At 37.9% G+C, this 21867-nt stretch overlaps 1 protein-coding gene and 1 long non-coding RNA gene across 3 annotated transcripts in view; one reads left to right on the top strand and one right to left on the bottom strand.

Annotated features, from left to right (window-relative positions):
• Positions 1-352: 352 nt before the first annotated feature.
• GOLPH3 (golgi phosphoprotein 3) overlaps positions 353-21867 on the bottom strand; it is a 46498-nt gene continuing 24983 nt past the window's right edge. Inside the window, exons 2-4 of one of the 2 annotated variants that reach the window (XM_032279025.1) lie at positions 17418-17549; positions 12946-13060; positions 353-2263 (exon numbers count right to left, since the gene is read on the bottom strand). In XM_032279025.1, coding sequence (XP_032134916.1) covers positions 1839-2263; positions 12946-13060; positions 17418-17549 — 672 coding nt within the window. In that variant the 3' untranslated portion in view covers positions 353-1838. The remainder of the gene's footprint in view (positions 2264-12945; positions 13061-17417; positions 17550-21867) is intronic. The other variant, XM_032279026.1, reaches the window with a different exon arrangement.
• LOC116552314 lies at positions 21297-21679 on the top strand. Its single transcript, XR_004269324.1, has 2 exons — positions 21297-21332; positions 21375-21679. It is a non-coding gene; the product is annotated as an uncharacterized LOC116552314 (long non-coding RNA).

The raw sequence follows: 21867 nt of genomic DNA, 5'->3' as shown, positions 1-21867 counted from the left end.
CAGCAGTGTCATTATAGGTAAAGAAGGTGATTTCAATGGATAGAAAAATGTGTTTTTTCCATGCATTAAAACTGAGGCCTGACAAGCTATAGTCCATGCCAGCCCAATTTTTTGCAAATAAAGTTTTACTGGAACACAACCTAACCAATTTATTTGTATTATCTATGACAGCTTTCATTCAGTAACGTTCAGCAGTTGCAACTGACAGAACAGGTGGCTCACAAAGCCTAAAATATCTCCTATCTGGCCCTTGAAGAAACTCAACCCTTGCATTAAAATATTATAATGCTAGAGTAAGTAAAACTTCATTTGAAAAAAAATTAGAATACAAAAATACAAATGACATGCTTGCTCTGATTCAGGCACTTTCAAGATCATTGTTTATTTATTACTTCAGGTAAAAAGATAGTATACATATTAAGGAATCCATTAAAATTCAACTCTAGAGTTATATACCATCTAGTACTTTTGCAATGAATGTTAACAACAACAAAAGAAATCTCTAAACACCTGAAAGCCCCACTATTAACATGGACTATGGTAATAAAAAAATTTGACATTTAATTTGTTCGATATATAGTATTTACATTATGAAACCAATGGTGATACAATGAACAGTGATAAAGAAATAGTAAAAATAAACTTTAAAAAGCAAAGATTTATTGTCTGACAATGCTAATTATAATTGTATATAAAAAAACATAGCAGAGCTTTCTGTTACAAAATTCTTAATCATCTGGGTTGTAATCATTACTTGCTACCAATTTACATGCAATCTGCTAGGACATTTGATTTTTTTCCCCCAAGAACATGTGAGTAGATAAATGACATTTCAGAGCAGACATTAATTTACTTGTGGACAGAAAAAGAAAAAACTGTACTCAAGATTGGTACTGGTCACAAGCCTCTTCTTGATAGAAATTATAAAAACAGTAAGATAAAATTTAAAAAAATCTAAAAAGGGGATGCATAGGCAAAGAGTACCATAAATGGCACAGCTCGAAAATCCCAGGACCAATCAGACATACATCTCTCTCTCTCTCTCTCTCCTTCAGCGATGAGAGGTTGATTTTGCCATCAAGTAACCATGACTGAATCAAGTGAGGGGCACCAGGTGTACAAACTCATTAAATCTTGCAAAATACTAAGATGGGGGCAGGGGTGGCCAGAAGAAGGGGCAATTTATAGATAATTCAAACTATATACAGCATGAATGGAATGCAGCCCATCCCAAACTGGCTCTGTGAAACAACTGGACCTTTATACTTAAAATTATAACAAGTGTAATAATACAATAGATTTACATGGGAAGCAAAATCCGAGGGGCATTTTATATTAAGTATTTACTGTGCTGTTTCAATTTAAAAATAATTTTGCTAAGTATACATCTCAACTGAAGTCTATGTATAAAATGTCCTAATAGATACAGATATTACCTTTGGTGAGTTGAAGGCCTTTTTGTGACTTCTGTCTGAACTGTAGGCAGAATGCTAGATGTACATGCACATCTGGAGAAACTCAAGCTGAGGTCATCCAAAAGCTGTGCATATGAGGAGGCTGGAGGTACTTTGAAAGTCAAAGTAGACCAGAAACTCAAAAAGAGGATGGCAACAGGGAATGGAATGCCAATATGGCAGGAAAACTTTTTTTAAAAACAGAAAAAGGCCTCTCGTACCAGCAGAATCCTGTATACATACAAAAAAGAAAACGCCACCCACCATTTTGTAAAACAAAAGCCAATTATAGTGTGGGAAAGTACAAATTACAGAAAACCAGAAGTCAACAGAAGAAAAACTACTGGTTTACTTGAGAGAAGGAGAATGATTCACCCCGAGCAGTTACTTGGTGAACGCTGCCACCACCGCCCACAGAACCTCGTTGGTGTTGGCCTTCAGACATTCCACTTCAGGGTCTAAGTCGAGAAGCTGCCGCACTCTCTTGGTAGCCAAATCATACTGCTCATCCAGAAGAGGAGCAAAAGCATTCTCCAGGACGTCCGAGGCATGAGCCAGGTAAATGAGGGCCAGCAAGCGCCTGTCCATGCGGTGAGGGTCATTCACCCATTTGTCAAGAACGGCTTCCTGTACTTTCTTGATGAGGCGCTGCTTAATGTTATTGTTGGTGAGGGGATGTGTTGTCATGTCAAAAAGTAGGAAGTTCTGTTTCTCTGTTGTCAATACACCCTTTTCTACCAGGTTTTTAGCTAATCGTTCCCGTACGTTTCTTAACTGATAATGCAGTTTTAATGGGTTCCATGTCTCACCTAAACAAAAGATTTCAGAAGTTAGAAATGATGAGTATTATCTGCTAATTTTGCAAAAATTTTGTACTATTAAAATAAACAGTAAAATCTGATTTCCCCCTCAAGAGAAACAAGAAAATCGGCCATGTTTTTCTCCCTAACTAGACCATGAACTCCCTAAGGCCAGTGAGACCTTTGGATTCTAAGCACCTGGCAAATCCTCAGGCACAGGAGTCTCTCAGATGACTAAACTGCAAGCAGTCTTCAGACCACAGTCACCCTTAGTCTTAAGTAGAAATAAGCCAAATATTATGTCTGAGCCTCCCTCCAGCTGCTGGTCAAAAAGCAGCCAGTAGCCAAATAAGAAATTTTCTTCTATTAAACACCACTCTGCAACTAATAGACCAAAAAAAAAAAAAAAAAAAAAAAAAGGATTCCAGATTAATATGTTACTCCTGAAACAGCTATACATATGTGACCTATAAAGGTAGGAAAGCCTGTTTAGGTCATGCTATTATTTGATGACAATATAAAGCTAATTCTGAAAAAACACAAATTTTCACAATTGTAACCTGCCATCTATACACATTTCCTTTTGAGACAGAAATATTTAAAATAAAACCAAACAATTTTTCTCTAAAGTGGGTTATTCTTTATAGAAATATGGAAGGAAATACACCAAAATATTAATCATACTTATATTTGGGATGTGTGCTAAATTTCTTTTGTGCGTTCTGTATTTTCCAAATGATCTCCAATGAACATGCAACTATTTTTATAATTTAAAAAAAATGTAACATTTTTCTAAATTAGAACACATTAAAGATCAACCACAGGCATCTTTTTTAAATGCAAAAGTTGTAAGGCTGAGATTCTATAATACTCAGAGAAAACCTTCAACTACACTGTCCATTACAGGTGCCATTACCCACATAGAGCTATTTAAATTAATTAAAAAATTCAGCTCTGGCCGGGTGTGGTGTCTCACGCCTGTAATCCAACACTTTGGGAGGCCAAGGTGGGTGGATAATGAGGTCAAGAGATCAAGACCATCCTGGCCACCATGATGAAATCCCGTCTCTACTAAAAATACAAAAATTAACCAGGTGTGGTGGCATGCACCTGTAGTCCCAGCTACTCAGGAGGCTGAGACAGGAGAATCACTTGAACCCGGGAGGCAGAGGTTGCAGGTTGCAGTGAGCTGAAATTGCGCCATTGTACTCCAGCCTAGCAACAGAGCAAGACTCCATCTCAAAAAAAAAAAAAAAAAAAAAATCAGCTCTTCAGTGGCACCAGCCACATTTTACGTATACAATAGTGACAAGTGGCCAGTGGCTACTGGCTGGACAGCACAGGAATGGAACATTTTCATCAACGTAGAAAGTTTTAGCAGACTATCTTAAAATTTCAAGTTGCTGTCTTAAAATATATTACCATTCAACTGGACACAGACAAAATTATTTTCCTATACTTAATACTAAAGAACATAGGCCTATGATGAAGTAATCAATCAGTCCTAAAACTGCCCTCTCACTGTAATTAGAATGCTGGATAAAATCTATGAAAAAACTGTTTTCTGACATTAGTCAAAAGAAGCCCAGAAATGTGACACAGAGTGAGAGTAAGTGAGCCCCACAACTGCCTAAGCTTACCACCTGGAGGCACGTCCCAGGCAGCAGGGCACAGCAGTCACATCATGTTAAGGTGGCAGAAATCAGGGTTCAGAGTAGCTAAGGCAGCTGCAATGTGCAAAGCAGACTACTGGAGAAGGGGGAGCTACGCCGATAAACAGGTCTAGAAATCTGCCAGGTGTTCCTTGAGTCTTTGGCTGAAAGCTAAGCTACACATGTTAGGGTAAGAAATTCCACAAAGCTAGGTAAAGAACAACTACCAGAAAGTAAACAATTCTAAGAGTTCAGTAGAGCTGGGAAAAATATGATTGCCAACTAGCTAGAGAGCAAAGACCTCACTAAAAACCAAGGACATTCAGAAGGAATCCCAGAAAAATCACACCTTAGTAGTAGTGCTAAACTAGCCCTAAAGACCAACCTAGATCTGCCCTAATAAAGATTAAAAGCAAGCTGATCCGGCCGGGCGCGGTGGCTCAAGCCTGTAATCCCAGTACTTTGGGAGGCCGAGGCGGGTGGATCACGAGGTCAAGAGATCGAGACCATCCTGGTCAACATGGTGAAACCCCGTCTCTACTAAAAATACAAAAAATTAGCTGGGCATGGTGGCGCGTGCCTGTAATCCCAGCTACTCAGGAGGCTGAGGCAGGAGAATTGCTTGTACCTAGGAGGCGGAGGTTGTGGTGAGCCGAGATCGCGCCATTGCACTCCAGCCTGGGTAACAAGAGTGAAACTCTGTCTCCAAAAAAAAAAAAAAAAAAAAGCAAGCTGATCCACAAGTAACTTAGCTGTCTCCCAAGACAAAGCTCAACACTCTTTAAAGAAAGACCATCAAATTCATCACTTAACATCCACCATGTCAAGCATCCAAGTTTAAAAATAAAAAAACCTTGCAAAGCAGCAAGAAACTGACCTAAAACTAGGAGTAGCAGGGAAGTCAACAGAAACAGTCCCAACCTGCGCAACATGGTAAAACCCCATCTCTACAATAAATACAAAAGTTAGCCAGAGCTGGGCGCGCAGTGGGGTGAGAGGGTGTCACACTTGTAATCCCAGCACTTTGACAGGTGAAGGGGAGCAGATCACTTGAGGTCAGGAGTTCAAGACCAGCCTGGCTAACATGGTAAAACCCTGTCTCTACTAAAAATACAAAAATTAGCTGGGCATGGTGGCAGGCACCTGTAATCTCAGCTACTCTGTGGGCTGAGGTAGGAGAATCGCTTGAACCTGGAAGGCGGAGGTTATAGTGAGCTGGGATTGCACTCCAGCCTGGGCTACCAGAAGAAGATTCTGTCTCAAAAACACAAACAAACATACAGAAAACAAACAAAAAAACCTAGTGACCTAGTGCAAGTGTCCTTAATCTACTTCTCCATTTACTCATCTATAAAGTAACAGTTACAAATTTATTAAGCTCATAGGGCTATTATGAGGATTAAATGGTATATCAAGTTCTTAGAACAAAGCCTCATTAAATATTAGCTGTTATTTGCCTACGTGCAGAATAAACAATGTGGCAGAATTTATAGTACTTGTAATGTTCTAAGAATCCTGTTAGGTAATGAGAGTACAAACATCAGGATGTAGTTTTAACTTCCTGTAGTAATTTAAAATCAAGTGAAAGAAACATTCATATTACATATTAGAACTATACTGGCCAGAATAAAATGGGAATAGGGCCATAAGAACAATGTGAACAAAGTGCCTAGAGGAGTAAGAAATGACTCTGGTTTGACATTACAAGTTATCACATAGGAAAGTTACAGAAAAAAAGAAACTTTATACTAAACCTCGAAATCCAGCAGGATTCACCACATCCTATGAAAGGGAGAGAAGCCTGAATCCCAGGCAAAAGAAACAAAGTCCACAGGCAGCAGGATAGAATAAGCCCTGAAGCAGAGGCACACATCTTTCAAAAGTGTGTAACTTCCATCTTTTTATAATCGTATAAACTCAATGTCTCACCAATAAATAACTGCTACATCTTTCACTAGTATGAGTTTTGCTTTTATGTTTTCTAACGTCAATGGCAGGTGTCAGGCAGCTGAAGACACTAGGCTAGAACTGGGTAACTGTGTTGTGTTAAATGACTTATGAAATTTAAACTAATACAACAAAATAACGAACAGCCAAACTTACATAAAAGCCTATTTTAAAAAACTACAGTTCAATTCTAAGATTATGTAAATAATTTGTAAGTTATGAAAGAAGTATCTCCCCTAGCAACTCTAATTTGACATCACTGACTTAACATGTTTATGTTGTCACAAAACCAAAGTATAGTGGAAAAAATGACTCCCAAGCCATCCATTTTTTTTTTAAACCTTCCAAAGTCAAATAGGAAGGAATTCTACGCTCCAGAGACATCTTAGCCAAACAACATCTACTGCCAAACAACAGGGAGGAAAAAAAATCAAGAAGTGAATTATTTTGAGATCTACAGTAAATTTCTCTTTGCAGTCCCCTACTCCCCGAAAAAGCACTCCCTCACCCCCATACATCCCTCTACTGATGCTCTACATTGTTTTTTCTCATGGGAAATAAGTGGAGTTAACAGTTTATGACTACTGTCTCTTATACTGAAATTATGCTAAGGTTTATTATCCTGACTACATCCTTAATTAAAACTTACATATTGCAACCAGTGAAAATTTATGCTTAGTAAATTTTACTAAAGTTCCTAGGGAAATTTCCCAATTCTAAGGTATGCTAACTTACAGTTTAATGTTTCTACTAAAAATGTGAATAGCCTAAACACAAAGCCACCTTTCAAATAAAGTATTTCACTTTTTTTTTTTTTGAAGTGAGAATGCTGCTTATATTTTTAATTTTTTTTTTTTTAATTTATTTTATTGCATTTTAGGTTTTGGGGTACATGTGAAGGACATGCAAGATTGTTGCATAGGTACACACAAGACAGTGTGATTTGCTGCCTTCCTCTCTATCACCTGTATCTGGCATTTCTCCCAATGATATCTCTCCCCAACTCCCCACCCCCCACTGTCCCTCCCCTATTTCCCACCAACAGACCCAAGTGTGTAGTGCTCCCCTTCCCTGTGTCCATGTGTTCTCATTGTTCAACACCTGCCTATGAGTGAGAACATGCAGTGTTTGATCTTCTGCTCTTATGTCAGTTTGCTGAGAATGATGGTTTCCAGGTTCATCCATGTCCCTACAAAGGACACAAACTCATCGTTTTTGATGGCTGCATAATATTCCACTGTGTATATGTGCCACATTTTCCCTGTCCAATCTATCATCGATGGGCAATTTGGGTTGGTTCCAGGACTTTGCTATTGTAAACAGTACTGCAATGAACATTCATGTGCACATGTCCTTATAGTAGAACGGTTTATAATCCTTTGGATATATACCCAGTAATGGGATTGCTGGGTCAAATGGAATTTCTATTTCTAGGTCCTTTAGGAATCGCCACACTGTCTTCCACAATGGTTGAACTAATAATCTACACTCCCACCAACAGTGTAAAAGTGTTCCTATTTCTCCACATCCTCTCCAGCATCTGTTGTCTCTAGATTTTTTAATGATCGCCATTCTAACTGGCCTGAGATGGTATCTCAATGTGGTTTTGATTTGCATTTCTCTGACGACCAGTGGTGAGCATTTTTTCATATGTTTGTTGGCCTCATGTATGTCTTCTTTTGTAAAGTATCTGTTCATATCCTTTGCCCACTTTTGAATGGGCTTGTTTGTTTTTTTCTTGTAAATCTGTTTTAGTTCTTTGTAAATTCTGAATATCAGCCCTTTGTCAGATGGGTAAACTGCAAAAATTTTTTCCCCATTCTGTGACAAACCTGACAAAAACAAGCAATGGGGAAAGGATTCCCTGTTTAATAAATGGTGTTGGGAAAACTGGCTAGCCATGTGCAGAAAGCAGAAACTGGACCCCTTCCTGACACCTTACACTAAAATTAACTCCAGTTGGATTAAAGACTTAAACATAAGACCTAACACCATAAAAACCCTAGAAGAAAATCTAGGCAAAACCATTCAGGACATAGGCATAGGCAAGGACTTCACGACCAAAACACCAAAAGCATTGGCAACAAAAGCCAAAATAGACAAATGGGACCTAATCAAACTCCACAGCTTCTGCACAGCAAAAGAAACAGTGAGTATTTCACTTATGACTGGACCTTCCTACTGGCAATCATTTCTGCCTCAAAGGAAGCAATAAAAAGGGACCCAGCCATCTTGTAGCAATTCCCTGGGAAGAGGGTAAACCCCATGTGCTCACTCCAACAAATACAGAGGTATTCAGATCTCCTCAGATATTATAAAAGAATGAAGAAATCTCATGAGCAGAAGGCTAAAACTGTGTAGGAAATATCCCAAATGTTGTTTAATAGTATTTGTCGTACAGAAAATAGGCACAAAGTAATAACCATGTCGTCAAAATATCTTAGTATCCTGAATTTCTGCCTTTTATTTTCCAAAAATTAAATTAAGCTAAATTAAAAGAATGAAGTCACACCTGAGTGTTAGCATTATTAAAACATCAGTAGGCCGGGCGCGCTGGCTCACGCCTGTAATCCCAGCACTTTGGGAGGCAGAGGCAGGCAGATCATGAGGTCAGGAGATTGAGAACCATCCTGGCCAATATGATGAAACCCCTTCTCTACTAAAAATATAAAAACTAACCGGGTGTCGTGTGGTGCACCTGTAGTCCCAGCTACTCAGGAGCAGGAGAATTGCTTGAACCCAGGAGGCGGAGGCTGCAGGGAGCTGAGATCACGCCACTGCATTCCAGCCTGGGCAAAAGAACAAGACTCTGTCCCCAGCCCTCGCCCCCAAAAAAAAAGACATCAGTTTAAGTGGGATGGGAAGAGAATAGATGGATCAGTGAACAGAAGATGCAATAAAAGTTTAATCTAGCTAGCTTCTAAAGATTAAGCTGCTTCAATTTTTAAAACAGTGAATACTTTTAAAATAATTTGAAATAAATACTTGACAAACAGTTCTTAAATTCCTAGGTTAAAAGATGTTACTGTGATCCAAGCTGTTAGTCCTCAGTCCCTAAATTATTCACCAGATATGTGAAAAGACTACAAGTTATACAAGCAAATTTAAAATATAATGACTCTATTCATAGTTTCCTTTTTTTGTAAAGGAAACTGTGAGAAGTAAATATGGGGAGGAAAAGTTCTTCAAAGATTATTCATGTTCATTGCCCAACGATCACTTCGGTGGAGAATGACATGCTGACAGGTACCTAAATCATTCCACTGCAAAGAACACTTATCTTCCTTGACATAAAACTAAAAGCAGCTTAGGCCATAAATTTGGCAGTGTAGTGATACCTTGTGAACAAACTAACTAATGATGCCTTAAGATTTCAGAAGCTAAAAACTATTCTTAAACGGTAGTCTTAGCCTGGGCAACATGATGAAAGCCCATCTCTACAAAAAAAAAAAAAAAAAAAAAAAAAAAAAAAGAAAGAAAAATTAGCTGAGCATGGTGACATGTGCCTGTAGTCCCAGGCTACCTGGGAGGCTGAAGCAGGACGATCAATGGAGCCTGGGAGGTCAAGACTGCAGTGAGCTATGATTGCACCACTGCACTACAGCCTGGGTGACGGTGAGAGCTTGTCTCAAAAACAAAACAAAATACAGTAGTCTCTCAACTTGCCTCAAACATATGTATACTAATTTTAAATTATTAGAAAGTGTTTAAAATTTATCAAGAGTTTTAACATGCATACATGTACAGTATAAATAATAATAATTTTTAAATAAAGAGCCCCTGGGTATTTCCACCCCAGGTAAAGAAACTGTTGTTTCTTTATTAAGACATTCCTTGGCTTCACTGCAAGGAACCCCTCTGAACAAGTAAATTCCTTTCTTTGCATCTCTTTCTTATCCTTCAAAGGCCTAATCTAAGTTCCACTTCCTCTTGTAACTACTGAAGTTATCAAGGATTTTTCCTTTCTCTGAACTACTGAACTTTCAGGTTACCATACTGTCAAACACTCATCTGTTATATCACATTATTAGATGTAGAAAACTGTTCCCCAAATGGACTTTAAGATACTTTCAGTCTGGAAGCACCTTTTAAGTTTCATAGCACATATGTCATTATTGGTACAATAATTAGTGTTTGATACCATATAATACATTGAAGCAACAGAACATTTTTAAAAATCTAAAAATCAGCATGCTAGCCAAAGAACCATATGCTTAAAAATGGTTTAAAAAAAAAGTTACTCAGTGATGGGCATTAAATGGTAACAAAAAAAAAATCTTTTTTATGTTACATATATTTTACAATTAAAATATATTTTTAAAATATATTCTTTTTAAATCAGCAAGCAACTCATACTCAATTAGGTGATAATTAGATATTTTTTCTTTTCTTCTTTTTACATGTTATTTGCCAGGAGATACTTTCTTATTTTCTTCACTTTAAAAAAATGTTTTTTCTTCTTCTCCCACTCTGGATCCCCTTCCCTAATGCTGAAATGGAAGCATTCCCAGTGTATGTCAAGAGCAAGAAACTAAAATGCCACAGGCAATGTTCTGGCATTGACAGCCAACCTAAAACTCACAGGACATTGTTTTTGAAAAAAACTTGCTAAGTATTTTAGTTTCACATTTTACCCAAATTTCTAATCCAAATAGACACTGTTTTACAGAATCTGAACTGTATGTACATACTCGTGAGAAAAGCTTTTAGACCTATCTTTTCACTGCTCTAATCAAGTGGGAACAGTGAACAGCAGTCAAAGGTGAGAACCAAGTTCAGTTACCATGTATATTATAAAATTCATTCACAAAATGTTACTTAACAGGTAAGTGGATTTCAGTAAAAGGAAAGTGACAGCAAACACTCTACCTTCCATAAAAATAATCTTTAGCACTGTAAAACATCTGCCAAAAAAGGTCACCACAACTTTGAGAAGCCCTTCTTTTGGTCAGTTGGGAACCAAATTACAAATTCTAGTTTACACCACCAGAAGCAGTTATAGGCCAACACTGACAGTACAACATGAGAAAGACCCAAAGAGTGGTTAAGCCAATGACCTCTAGACAGTAACACCATGTTATACAAAATGATCCACCAGAGTATAGTTAAACGTTACTGGCAGTTCTATTTCTATCTTAAAACATTATGTTAGCTAATATTTAAGGAGTTGATATTAATGCCCTCACTGAGTCTCTGTTAGATGGCTGCATGTCACTGACAAGCATACATGGGAGGCTAACTCAGAGAGCACTGACAATGTGATGGGTTATTTGTGATGATTAAGTGAATATGCAGATAATATAATGTAGTTTTAACCAAACAAGCCCTCATCAAATTCGTAAAGAAACTTTAAAAGATTCTTGCAAAAGAAATTACAATTGAAGAAAACTCTAACAAGCACAAAGGGGGGAAAAGTGTAAGTCAAGAGTTTCTCAGTGAGATAAAAAGGACACTTATCAGAGCTACAAGAGGGTTGTCCAACAAAAATGTAAATTTATCAAGAATACGTTTATGTTCTCTACCAATAAGAAGAATGAAACTTGCCCTAAGTGTAAAGTGTCTATTATTGCCCTATTAGCTAAAAATTGAGTGTATATACTTAATTTTTAAATAAATAAATAAATACAGGCTGAGCGTGGTGACTCATGCCTGCAGTCCCAGTGCTTTGGGAGGCCTAGATGGAGAGCATCACTTGAGGCCAGGAGCTCAAGACCAGCCTGAGCAACACAGCAAACTCCTATCTCTTAAAAAAAATTTTTTTAAGATGGGGTCTCACTCTGTCACCCAGGCTGGAGTGCAGTGGCATGATCCTGGCTCACTGCAACCTCCATCTCCTAGGCTCATACAATCCTTCCACCTCAGCTTCCCAAGTAGCTGGGACCACAGGCATGTGCCACTACGTCTGGCTAATTTTTTGTATTTTTTGGTAGAAACAGGGTTTCACTGTGTTGCCCAGGCTGGTCTTCAACTCCTGAGCTCAGGAGATTCACCTGCCTCAGCTTCCAAAGGTACTAGGATTACAGGCATGAGCCACCATGCCTGGCCAAAAAATAAAATGTATAAAAACTTAGCCAGACATAGTGACACACACCTGTAGTCTTAGCTACTCCAGAGGCTGACGCAGAAGCTGTGGATCACTCAAGGTCAGGATTTAGTTCAAGGTTACAGTGAGTTAGGATCATGCCACTTCACTCCAGCCTGGGCAACAGTGAGACCCTGTCTCTTATATCTATACATGAACAAAATCAGCTAGTCGAAGTGCAGCAGTTATTCACAGCTAACTGATCACAATTAGATTTCTTTATTCCCTCTCCACTCCCACTGTTTCACTTGACTAGTCCCCCAGCCCCTTAAAAAACCTCTTTTACTAACAGAAGAATATCCTCATAACAGGACTTTCAGAAATTCTGCTTTTCTATAAGAAAACTTATATCATGTTAATATACAAATTACTTTAATATAAATGTCAGTCCTCCAAGCTATCAACCAAATTTTTCAGATTTTCCTCCCTAAGGTTGCACACTTCCCTGTCTCCCTGAAGTTAGAGGAGACTGTGTGATTTGCTCTGATCAATGAAATGTGTACCACATGTCATCTCTAAGCAGAAACATAAGAGCCAGAGTAATCTGCTATCTCATTCCTCCCTTTCTGATAGTGACTGATACTGCTCCAGGTGGTGGTGGCTCCATGTGCCTGACTGCCAGAGTGAGGACGAAGTAGACTGTAACTGATTTACAGCTTGAATAAGAAATCAACAGTTGTTTTAATCCATTGAGGTTTTGAGGTTTATTACCACCACAGCTTAACCTAGCCTATTCAGATTAAGGTAGCATGTGGTAATTTTGATAAAGAACATGGGACCGCTAAGAAAAGAATATTACCTTCTCATTCTATATCTGTTCAGTATTGTTAAAGAGGATGAAATTTTATAAAAACCGTTACTTTCCAACTCTATGACTGATAATTTTCAAGTCTGCCTAAATAACAAAACAAGCTTCTGGCTATTTTGTTTAGGTTCCTTTCAAAATGACTTAAACTTTTACATAATCTTTTCAACTGAAATTGGTTTTTGGTTTCTTCAAAGCAGCTTACCACTAAGTAATTCAATCCAGTTCTGGACCGTTTCTGGAGGCTGAGTTTCCTTAACATGCTTCAGAGCTTCATCAAGAAGAACATCCCCTGTTGGAGCATCTGACTTACAGATTACCTAAAAAGAAAGTAAAAAGAATGATCCACTGATGTCTTTTCAGACTTGATCTCATTAAATGAAAAACATAAATAATTCATTATGCTTAAAGCCCCAAGTGTTCATGTAGTATCAAAGTTCAGACTTTAAATTACTTTTATGTTAAGGAAATCCAATATTTAACCTAACCAGGTTAGTTATAATAATGAATGAAAATTGGCTGGACACAGTGGCTCATGGCTGAATCCCAGGGGGAGGCTGAGGCAAGTGGATCACTTGAAGCCAGGAGTTTGATACCAGCCTGGCCCCCAGGGTGAAACCCTGTCTCTACGAAAAATACAAAAATTAGCCGGGTATGGTGGTGCATGCCTGCAATCCCAGCTACTCGGGCTGAGGCGGCATAATCACCTTAACCCAGGTTGCTCACTACAACTTCAAAAAAGAAAACAAAAATTCTATAGTATCAAAATTAAATCTATTGTATTATTTTATAATGTTAGCTATTTAAATGTTATAAAATTTAACATTATTATTATTCTTTTTGAGACAGAGTCTGGCTCTGTTGCCCAGGCTGGAGTGCAATAGCGCAATCTCAGCTCACTGAAACCTCCACCGCCCGCATTCAGGTGATTCTCCTGCTTCAGCCTCCTGAGTAGCTGGGATTAGAGGTGGCTGCCACCATGCCTGGCTACTTTTTGTATTTTTAGTAGAAATGGGGTTTCACCAAATTGGCCAGGCTGGTCTTGAACTCCTGAACTTGTGATCCGCCCACCTCGGCCTCTCAAAGTGCTGGGATTACAGGTGTGAGCCAATTTAACATTACTTTTAAAATGCAACAGTCTGGCCAATTTAACATTACTTTTAAAATGTGACAGTCTTCATTTAAATTTGTCCTCAAAGAGTCCTTTGCTTTTTTGTTCAATCTTATAAAAAAATTTAAAATACACATACATTATCTATCTCTATGACATCATGACCAGTAGAAATAAAAGAATCACAATATAAACCACAATCTATTCTTAAACTATCTAGTAGCTATATTTTAAAAGGAAAAAGGTTAAAATTAATTTTAATATTTTGATTTAACCAAATATAAACAAAATATTAACATGTAATAAATATTTTTAAATTGAGGTACTTAATATATTTTTCCATACCAAGACCAAAAATCCAGTGTATCCAGTATATGTTTTATTAACATCATGTGTCAATGTGCAGCAGCCAAATTTCAAGTGCTTAACTCTGTGGCTCATACACATATGTAGCTAGTAGCCAACATATTGAACAGTACAGATACATACCATTTTCATCATCAAACAAAGTTCCAATCAAACAGTGCTATTCTACACCATGCTTTCAGTGAAGGGTGAGAGAGCACAAGAAAATAAAGAAAAGAGAGCCTCAGGAGAAAAAGTTACATCTAAATATTGTGGCCATGCCACCGCTTCTTACATCCCACTCACTCCTTATATTTATTGCAATTTGGCGTCAAAGCTCGCCCACACACATGCCTTTGCAATGGATCTTATGTCAGGGACACCACAGCCTGGGTGCAGGTGAATCACTTTTTCTTATGAAGTTCTATCCCCTAATTGTCAAATGTATCACTTTTTCCATCATCCTGACATTACAGTCGGCCTTCCATATCTACAGATTGAGCCAACGGAGGATCAAAAATATTAAGAAAAAAATAATACGAATTTTAAAATGCAGTATAACAATTATTTACACAGCATTTACACTGTGTTCGGTACTGTAAAGTAATCTGGGGGTGATACAAAGCATAGAAGAGGATGTGCATAGGTTATACGCAAACACTACAACATCTTATATAAGAAACTTGAGCATCCACAGATTTTGATATTTGAGAGGAGTCCTAGAACCAATCCGCCACAGATACTAAGAGACAACTATATTCTAGTTGCCTAATCTGGTTGTTTTTCACCTGGATTAATTTAAGCCTCTTAATTTCCCTAAACTAGTTTTAATCTTTTCAATCCATTCTTCTCAGTGATCTTTCTAACAGGCAAATCTTACTATGGCATTCCACTGCTTCTGCTTAAAACTTTTCAATGACTCGAGTAAGTTCTAAATTCCTTTTAAAAATTCAGTAGTAAGTGTGGTTCACAAAGAAATATTTTCTATCCAAACATATAATTTGTATTTAGCTTGTTGGTGTTTTATTTTTGGGGAAGGGCAGGGCCATTCCTAAATATAAATAGATAATCAATGATAACATGTGAAAAAAAGCTTCCAACACAGAAGAGACCAAAAAGAGAAAATAAGAACTCTAAAGAAACAAAGATAATACAGATGAAGGAAATTTTCAAAAGAGGTGTGATATCCTCAGAAGTCTAAAAGAAGGTATTAACATCCATAAAACAAACTACAATTTTTAAAAAGGAGGCTCATGGAAATAAAAAACATAGAGCCACAATAAAAAACTCAACAGAAAGGTCAGAGGACAACTCTTTAACAGCAGCCAAGAAGTCCATATCCAATTTACAGAGTTCTAGAAAAAGAGGGGGCAAAAGACATAAGAAATACAAGTTTTTAAAACCAAAATATATACATTTCCATATTGAAAAAATTAATGTATAATGAATTTTAAAATGACCCATTAAGGCATCTTTCTTTTTTTTTTTTTTAATTAAGGCATATTGTGCAATTTCAGAACACCAACAAAGATAACAGAAGATCCCAACTGCTTCTAGAAGTGGGGGGGAAAAAAAAAAAAAAAAAGAACAAGGAAGATTGAAAATCAGAAGGAGGCCCAGCACCACGGCTCACGCCTATAGTCCCAGCCCTTTGGGAAGTCAAAGCACGAAGATCACTTGAGCCCAAGCATTCAAGACCAGCCTGGGCAATAAAGACCTTATCTCTAATAAAAATTTTTTTAAAAAAAATTAGCCAGGAGGCCAGGCGAAGTGGCTTACTCCCATAATCCTAGCACTTTGGGAGGCCAAGGTGGGCGGATCATTTGAGGTCAGGAGTTCGAGACCAGCCTGACCAACATGGTGAAATCCTGTCTCTACTAAAAATACCAAAAAAAAAAAAAAAAAAAAAAAAATTAGCCAGGTGTGGTGGTGCATGCCTGTAATCCTAACTACTAGGGAGGCTGAGGCAGGAGAATCACTTAAACCCAGGAGGTGGAGGCTGCAGTGAGCTGAGATGGCACCACTGCATTGTGGACTGGGTAACAGAGTGACACTCCGTCTCAAAAAAAAAAAAAAAAAAAAAAAATTAGCCAAACACGGTGGCACATACCTATAGTCCCAGCTACTTGGAAAGCAGAGGTTGCAGAGAACCAAGATCATACCACTGCCCTCTAGCCCAAGCGATGGAGGCTCTATCTCAAAAACAAAAAATAAAAGGAAAAGAAAATCAGAAGGGTACCAGACTTTAACAGCAACTCTGTATTCTAGAAAATGATGGGCTGGATGTGGTAGCTCATGCCTGTCATCTTAGCACTTTGGAAAGCCCAAGGCAGATGGATCGCTTGAGCCCAGGAGTTTGAGACCAGCCCAGGCAACATGGAAAAACCCCATCTCTATAAAACATACAAAAATTAGCTGGGAGTGGTGGCACACGCCTGTAGTCCCAACTACTTGGAAGGCTGAGGCAAGAAAATCACTTGAACCAGGAAGGCAGAGGTTGCAGCGTGTGGAGATCACATCATTGCACTCCAGCGTGGGTGACAGAGTGAGACTGTCTCAAAAAAAATAAAAAAGAAAGAAAAAGAAAAATGCATGAATGGTGTTCTTTCCTACAGAACTTATTCTTGATAGCTTATCAATCAAAAACTTTCATTTCTGACCTAAAACTTTTAGACTCATTAGGACATCAATTTAGGGAAAAAAACTAATAGCTTTGAAACACCATGCCCAAGAAACACAATGACAAACTGGAAGAAAAACAGTCTTGAATATTTGAGGTTGAGGCTGAGTTTAATTTCTAAAACTAGCCAATATTACCTCTATTATACCAGAGAAGCACCTACACAGACCTTCAGACAGGTATCTGAAAAGTATTCATAATCTAATGAAAAAAATCAATAGCCTATGCGTAAATTGCACAGTAACATGTTTGAGTTTTTAATGTCAAGTCTTTCAAAATTATGGCTTTTAAAAACATCAAATGAAGTCTGGAATCTTTCTGAAGATGTAAGATCCAGTGGCCGGTTACCCTAACAATGAATTACATTATTCATTATATGTGCAAAGAACCAGAAAACCAAGGATGCAAAAAAGATATGGACATACAATTGAATAAAGATAACTTTAAAATCAACTTTTAATTTTTGAAGGCTATTAGTAAAAACATACATTTTAAGCAGCACAAACTCTTTAAAAAGAATGGTACTCAGCACTCCTCTTACCTTTCTTGTTAATAGACTTTTACGTCTCATTCCACAAGCCTCTAGTTGTAACCTTCCTCTCAATGCTAATTCAATTAACATACAGCCACGTAATCCAGATGATATACAGTCATTCCAAAATGATGTGTAACCCTATTTAAAAAAAAAAAAAAAAAAGAAGAAAGAAAACAAAATAGCTAATTTACCTTGAATTTAGAGTGAAAACAGAAATATTCTCAGCCAAAGTCAAGTTTGGTGCCTTTTACCTTTCCTTTCAATAATATACTGAAAAATATACAATTAACATAAATTACTCATGGAGAATTTTCAGGGGCTTATCTTTCCACCATTTATTCTTACATACAGATAAACAACAAATAACTTTAGAGGTTAGAGGTTTAGAAATATAATTCATATTTCACTAAGCTATGTTTATTACATTCTTTCAGAACTCTGCAAACTCCAAGGAATATTCAGTTAACCTCAGATTATAGTGATTGATTATATGTGGACAAGTTAAAAGGCTCAGGGAAAGACAACCTAGCGAAATTTAGCTTCACAGAGAATCAGAATACCATTCCTTCATTGCTGTTTAAGATAAAAACACAAGGTTAATCCGAGCGCTTTGGGAGACTGAGCTGAGAGGGTGGCTTGAGCCCAGGAGTTTGAGACCAGCCTGGACAACATAGTGAGATCCTGTTTCTACCAAAAAAAATTTAATTAGCTAGGTATGGCACTGCACACCTGTAGTCCCAGCTACTCGGGAGGCTAAGGTGGGAGGACCACTTGTGTCTAAGAGTTCAAGGCTACAATGAGCAATGATTACACCAACACACTGTAGCCTGGGCAAAACAGTGAGACATTGTCTCTTAAATACACAAACAGTTAATTCTGTAAGAATATATTAGAAAAACACATATGCGCCCACGAACAAAGGGCTGGCTATATGCCTAAAATTCTGAAAAATAAACAGTGTAACAATCAGATTGGCCCCAAGAGAGAATGTAGAATAGCCAGACACAAGGAGGTTGACAGACATCTAGAGATCCGGGACACCGGTCAAGCAGGCATCACCAGATGAGGTCAGGGTACTCTAACAGCAAATAACTGGGTTGTTCAAATTATAAAGCCACAAATCTTGCCAGCAGGATTGCCAGCTATCAATTTAAGATACCCAGTTCTCATGAGACAGCAGAAGCTATAAATAATTCTCATTAAGGTTCAGAACAGGATAACATAATTTTGGTAGGAGAGCAGGCCAACTGAATCTCTCAAGAATGGAGGGCCCAGGATTAGGAAGGCCTGGCCCTCACCTCTGGTGCTTTACCCGGTCAATCCTAGCACTTTGCTAGGCCAGAGCAGTGAGTTTGTATTTCAGAAAATGACTGACCACTGAGGTCCATCAAACTTCATTTTTGATACAAGGAGTTAAATTTGTTTCATGAAGCTACCACTTCTGAGAAAGTGACCTTTGGGGAAATAATAATTTAGATTAAAGGAGGCACAAGGAGATAAACAAAAACATCAGTGTTAAGAGATCAATTTAAATGTGAAGTAGAAGCAGCTGACACTGACTGGATTTTAGGGAATCATTTTAAATCAGTGTTAGGGTCAATTAAGTGAAGATTACCAGATCAAATGAAGATTACCAGACATTTAGCAAAGTGACTAATACCAGTTTATAGAGGCTAGATAAAATGCATGGCTTCTGTGTCCATGAAATTAAAGCCCTACGAATCCTGAGAATGAATTCTACATGAAATTAAAGTTACAGATATCTGGCTTTGACTGGCCTGGACAAATAGACAAGAGTTTATAAGTGAACCTCTACAAACTGTAAACCACAGAACACCTTATGAAGCAACACTGGACGTGAACAGCTCTACAACCTGCAATTCCAGCTGAACAGTACCTGGAAGCTTACATCTGATGGCAGAGAACTAAAATGTATCTCAATCTCAATTGCTCCTAGACTAATGGCATAACCAGAGATGTCAGCAAAATGGAGTCTTTAATATCAGACTTTAGAGATCTAAATTTAGTAAACGGTTTTAGGCATTACCATGAAAGACACATGCTTAAACAGAATTGGATTCACATGGGAAAGCAGACGAATGCACATGGACAGTTCTGGGACTCACCAGCAAGATTTCAAAGACAAATGAAGCCAGCAAAGACATACTAAGCAACAGAAAAGTCCTGTATATTGACACCTTCCTGCTAAAACCCACATCATAAAAGCAGGATCAAAAATTAACCAGAGGGTGGCCGGGCACAGTGGCATATACCTGCAATCCCAGCACTTTGGGAGGCAAAGGTGGGTGGACTGCTTGAGCCCAGAAATTCCAGACCAACCTGGGCAACATGGTGAAACCCCATCTCTACAAAAAATACAAAAATTAGTCAGGTATGGTGATGCATGTCTGTGCTCCCAGATACTTGAGGTGGGAGAATCACCTGAGCTCAGGAAGCTGAGTCTTCAGTGAGCCGTGATAATGCCACTACACTCCAGCCTGGGTGACAGGAGTGAGACCCTATCTCAAAAGAAAAAAAGAAAGATAAAGTATGTGGGGAAAATTAGTAACTGGCAATATCAAGCAGCTTATGATCGTAGTCATAAATTAGTTCCTATGTTCTAAAATATAAGGATGGCAGAGGGCAGAAACATCTCAAGTAGGGTTGGGTCTCCATCTGCCTGATTTCCTTTTATCTTTCAAGTACCTCAAGTTGAATGGTAGAAAAGGGTATTGTTTATTAAGTCCCCTAAAACTGCAAACACTGAGAAGAGTTCTCACCACTAGAGTTAAGAGATGCTGTTCTCCTCTTAAGTGCCTACTTACCCAGAAGCTTTTTGTCAAGAAGAAACTCAACCAGCCTGGCCAACACAGTAAAATCCCGTATCTACTAAATATATAAAAATTAGCTGGGCGTGGTGGCACCCGCCTGTAGTCCCAGCTACTCAGGAGGCTGAGGCAGAATTGCTTGAAACCAGGAGGCGGAGGTTGCAGTAAGCCAAGATTGCGACACTGCACTATAGCCTGGGTAACAGAGCGAGACTGTGTCTCAAAAAAAGAAGGAAGTCAAAAGGTTGGTGACCCAAAATGAAATGCAATAAAAAGTCTATATTAATATCATAAGAGGGATATAACCAGAAGCATAAGATTTTCGTCCTATGTTATTAAAAACATTTACAACATGGGAAAATGCTCATAATATATATCCTACATGAGAAAGAGATACAAAATTATATTATCTAAAGCAGAAACGTCCGGTCTTTGGGATTCCCTGGGCCACACTGGAAGAATTGTCTTGAGCCACACTTAAAATATACTAACACTAATGACAGCTGATTAGCTAAAGAAAAAAATAATCTCATGTTTTAAGAAAGCTTACAAATATGTGTTGGACCAGATTCAAAGCCGTGGGCCACCTGTGGCCCACAGGCCGTGGGTTGGACAGGTTTGATCTAAAGCATAATCTTATTTTGAAATTATGTAAATATTAATACATATACACATTATACGTTTATATTTACAAAAAACTTTAAAATGTTCATATCCTTTGACACAATTCTTACGGGCCTTTAGTTAGAAAATACTGTGCACAAAAATATATGTACAAATATACTGATCACAAAATTACCATAGTAAAACACAAAAACAACCAAAAAGTTAAAAGGGAATAAATTCAGTGCTTCCCAAACTTTCCTGACCTTGAAACATCTTAATTTACAGTATACTTTTAACAGCTTGCAGAATATTACAATTCTATGAAAATCAGTTTAAAAATCCTGGTGCAGGAGGCAGAGGTTGCAGTGACCCAAGATTGCACCACTGCACTCCAGCCTAGCAACAGTCACACACACACACACACAAAAATCCTGGTGCAGAAGGTTATTATAAAACATAAAAAAAAATTATAAAATTGTGTGTGTGTGTGTGTGTGTGTGTGTGTGTGTGTGTGTGTAGAGAGAGAGAGAAAGAGATAGAATAGTCTCTTTTTTTAGGGAGATCAGAAGAAAGGTTTTAGCAGTAGTAATGCCTGGTGATTATAGGGATCTTTATTTTCTTTAGGCTTTTCTGCATATATTAAAGGAAAACTGGAAGCAAGAAGATCAGTAAGGAAAAGGCTCTAGTTATAGCTGTTCAGGCTTTAAAAGCAATAGTTAGGACAGTGGCAGTAATTTAAGAAAGGCAAAATACTAGAAGAACTAATAACTTTCCACAAAAATAACTATGAACCACAAAGTAAAGCATAGTTGCGATGTAGTAAAAAACAGTGCTCAAGAACCCAGACTGCACAACACACACCTGGCAATTCAAATCAACTCCAGCTCTACCACATACTATGCAGTTAAATTTCTGAGACTAGTGTTCTTAATATAAAACAGAAGTTGTGAAGATTAAATAACATCTATAAAGCACAACTCCTGGCAAATAGTAATTATTTAATAATGAAAAATATGTACAAT

This window comes from Sapajus apella, unplaced genomic scaffold (genome assembly GCF_009761245.1).
Source record: "Sapajus apella isolate SASKATOON/1434 unplaced genomic scaffold, GSC_monkey_1.0 scaffold11, whole genome shotgun sequence".
Taxonomy (NCBI): domain Eukaryota; kingdom Metazoa; phylum Chordata; class Mammalia; order Primates; family Cebidae; genus Sapajus; species Sapajus apella.
The sequence above is the reverse complement of the archived record's forward strand: the minus strand, read 5'-3'. Positions and strand labels throughout refer to the sequence as shown.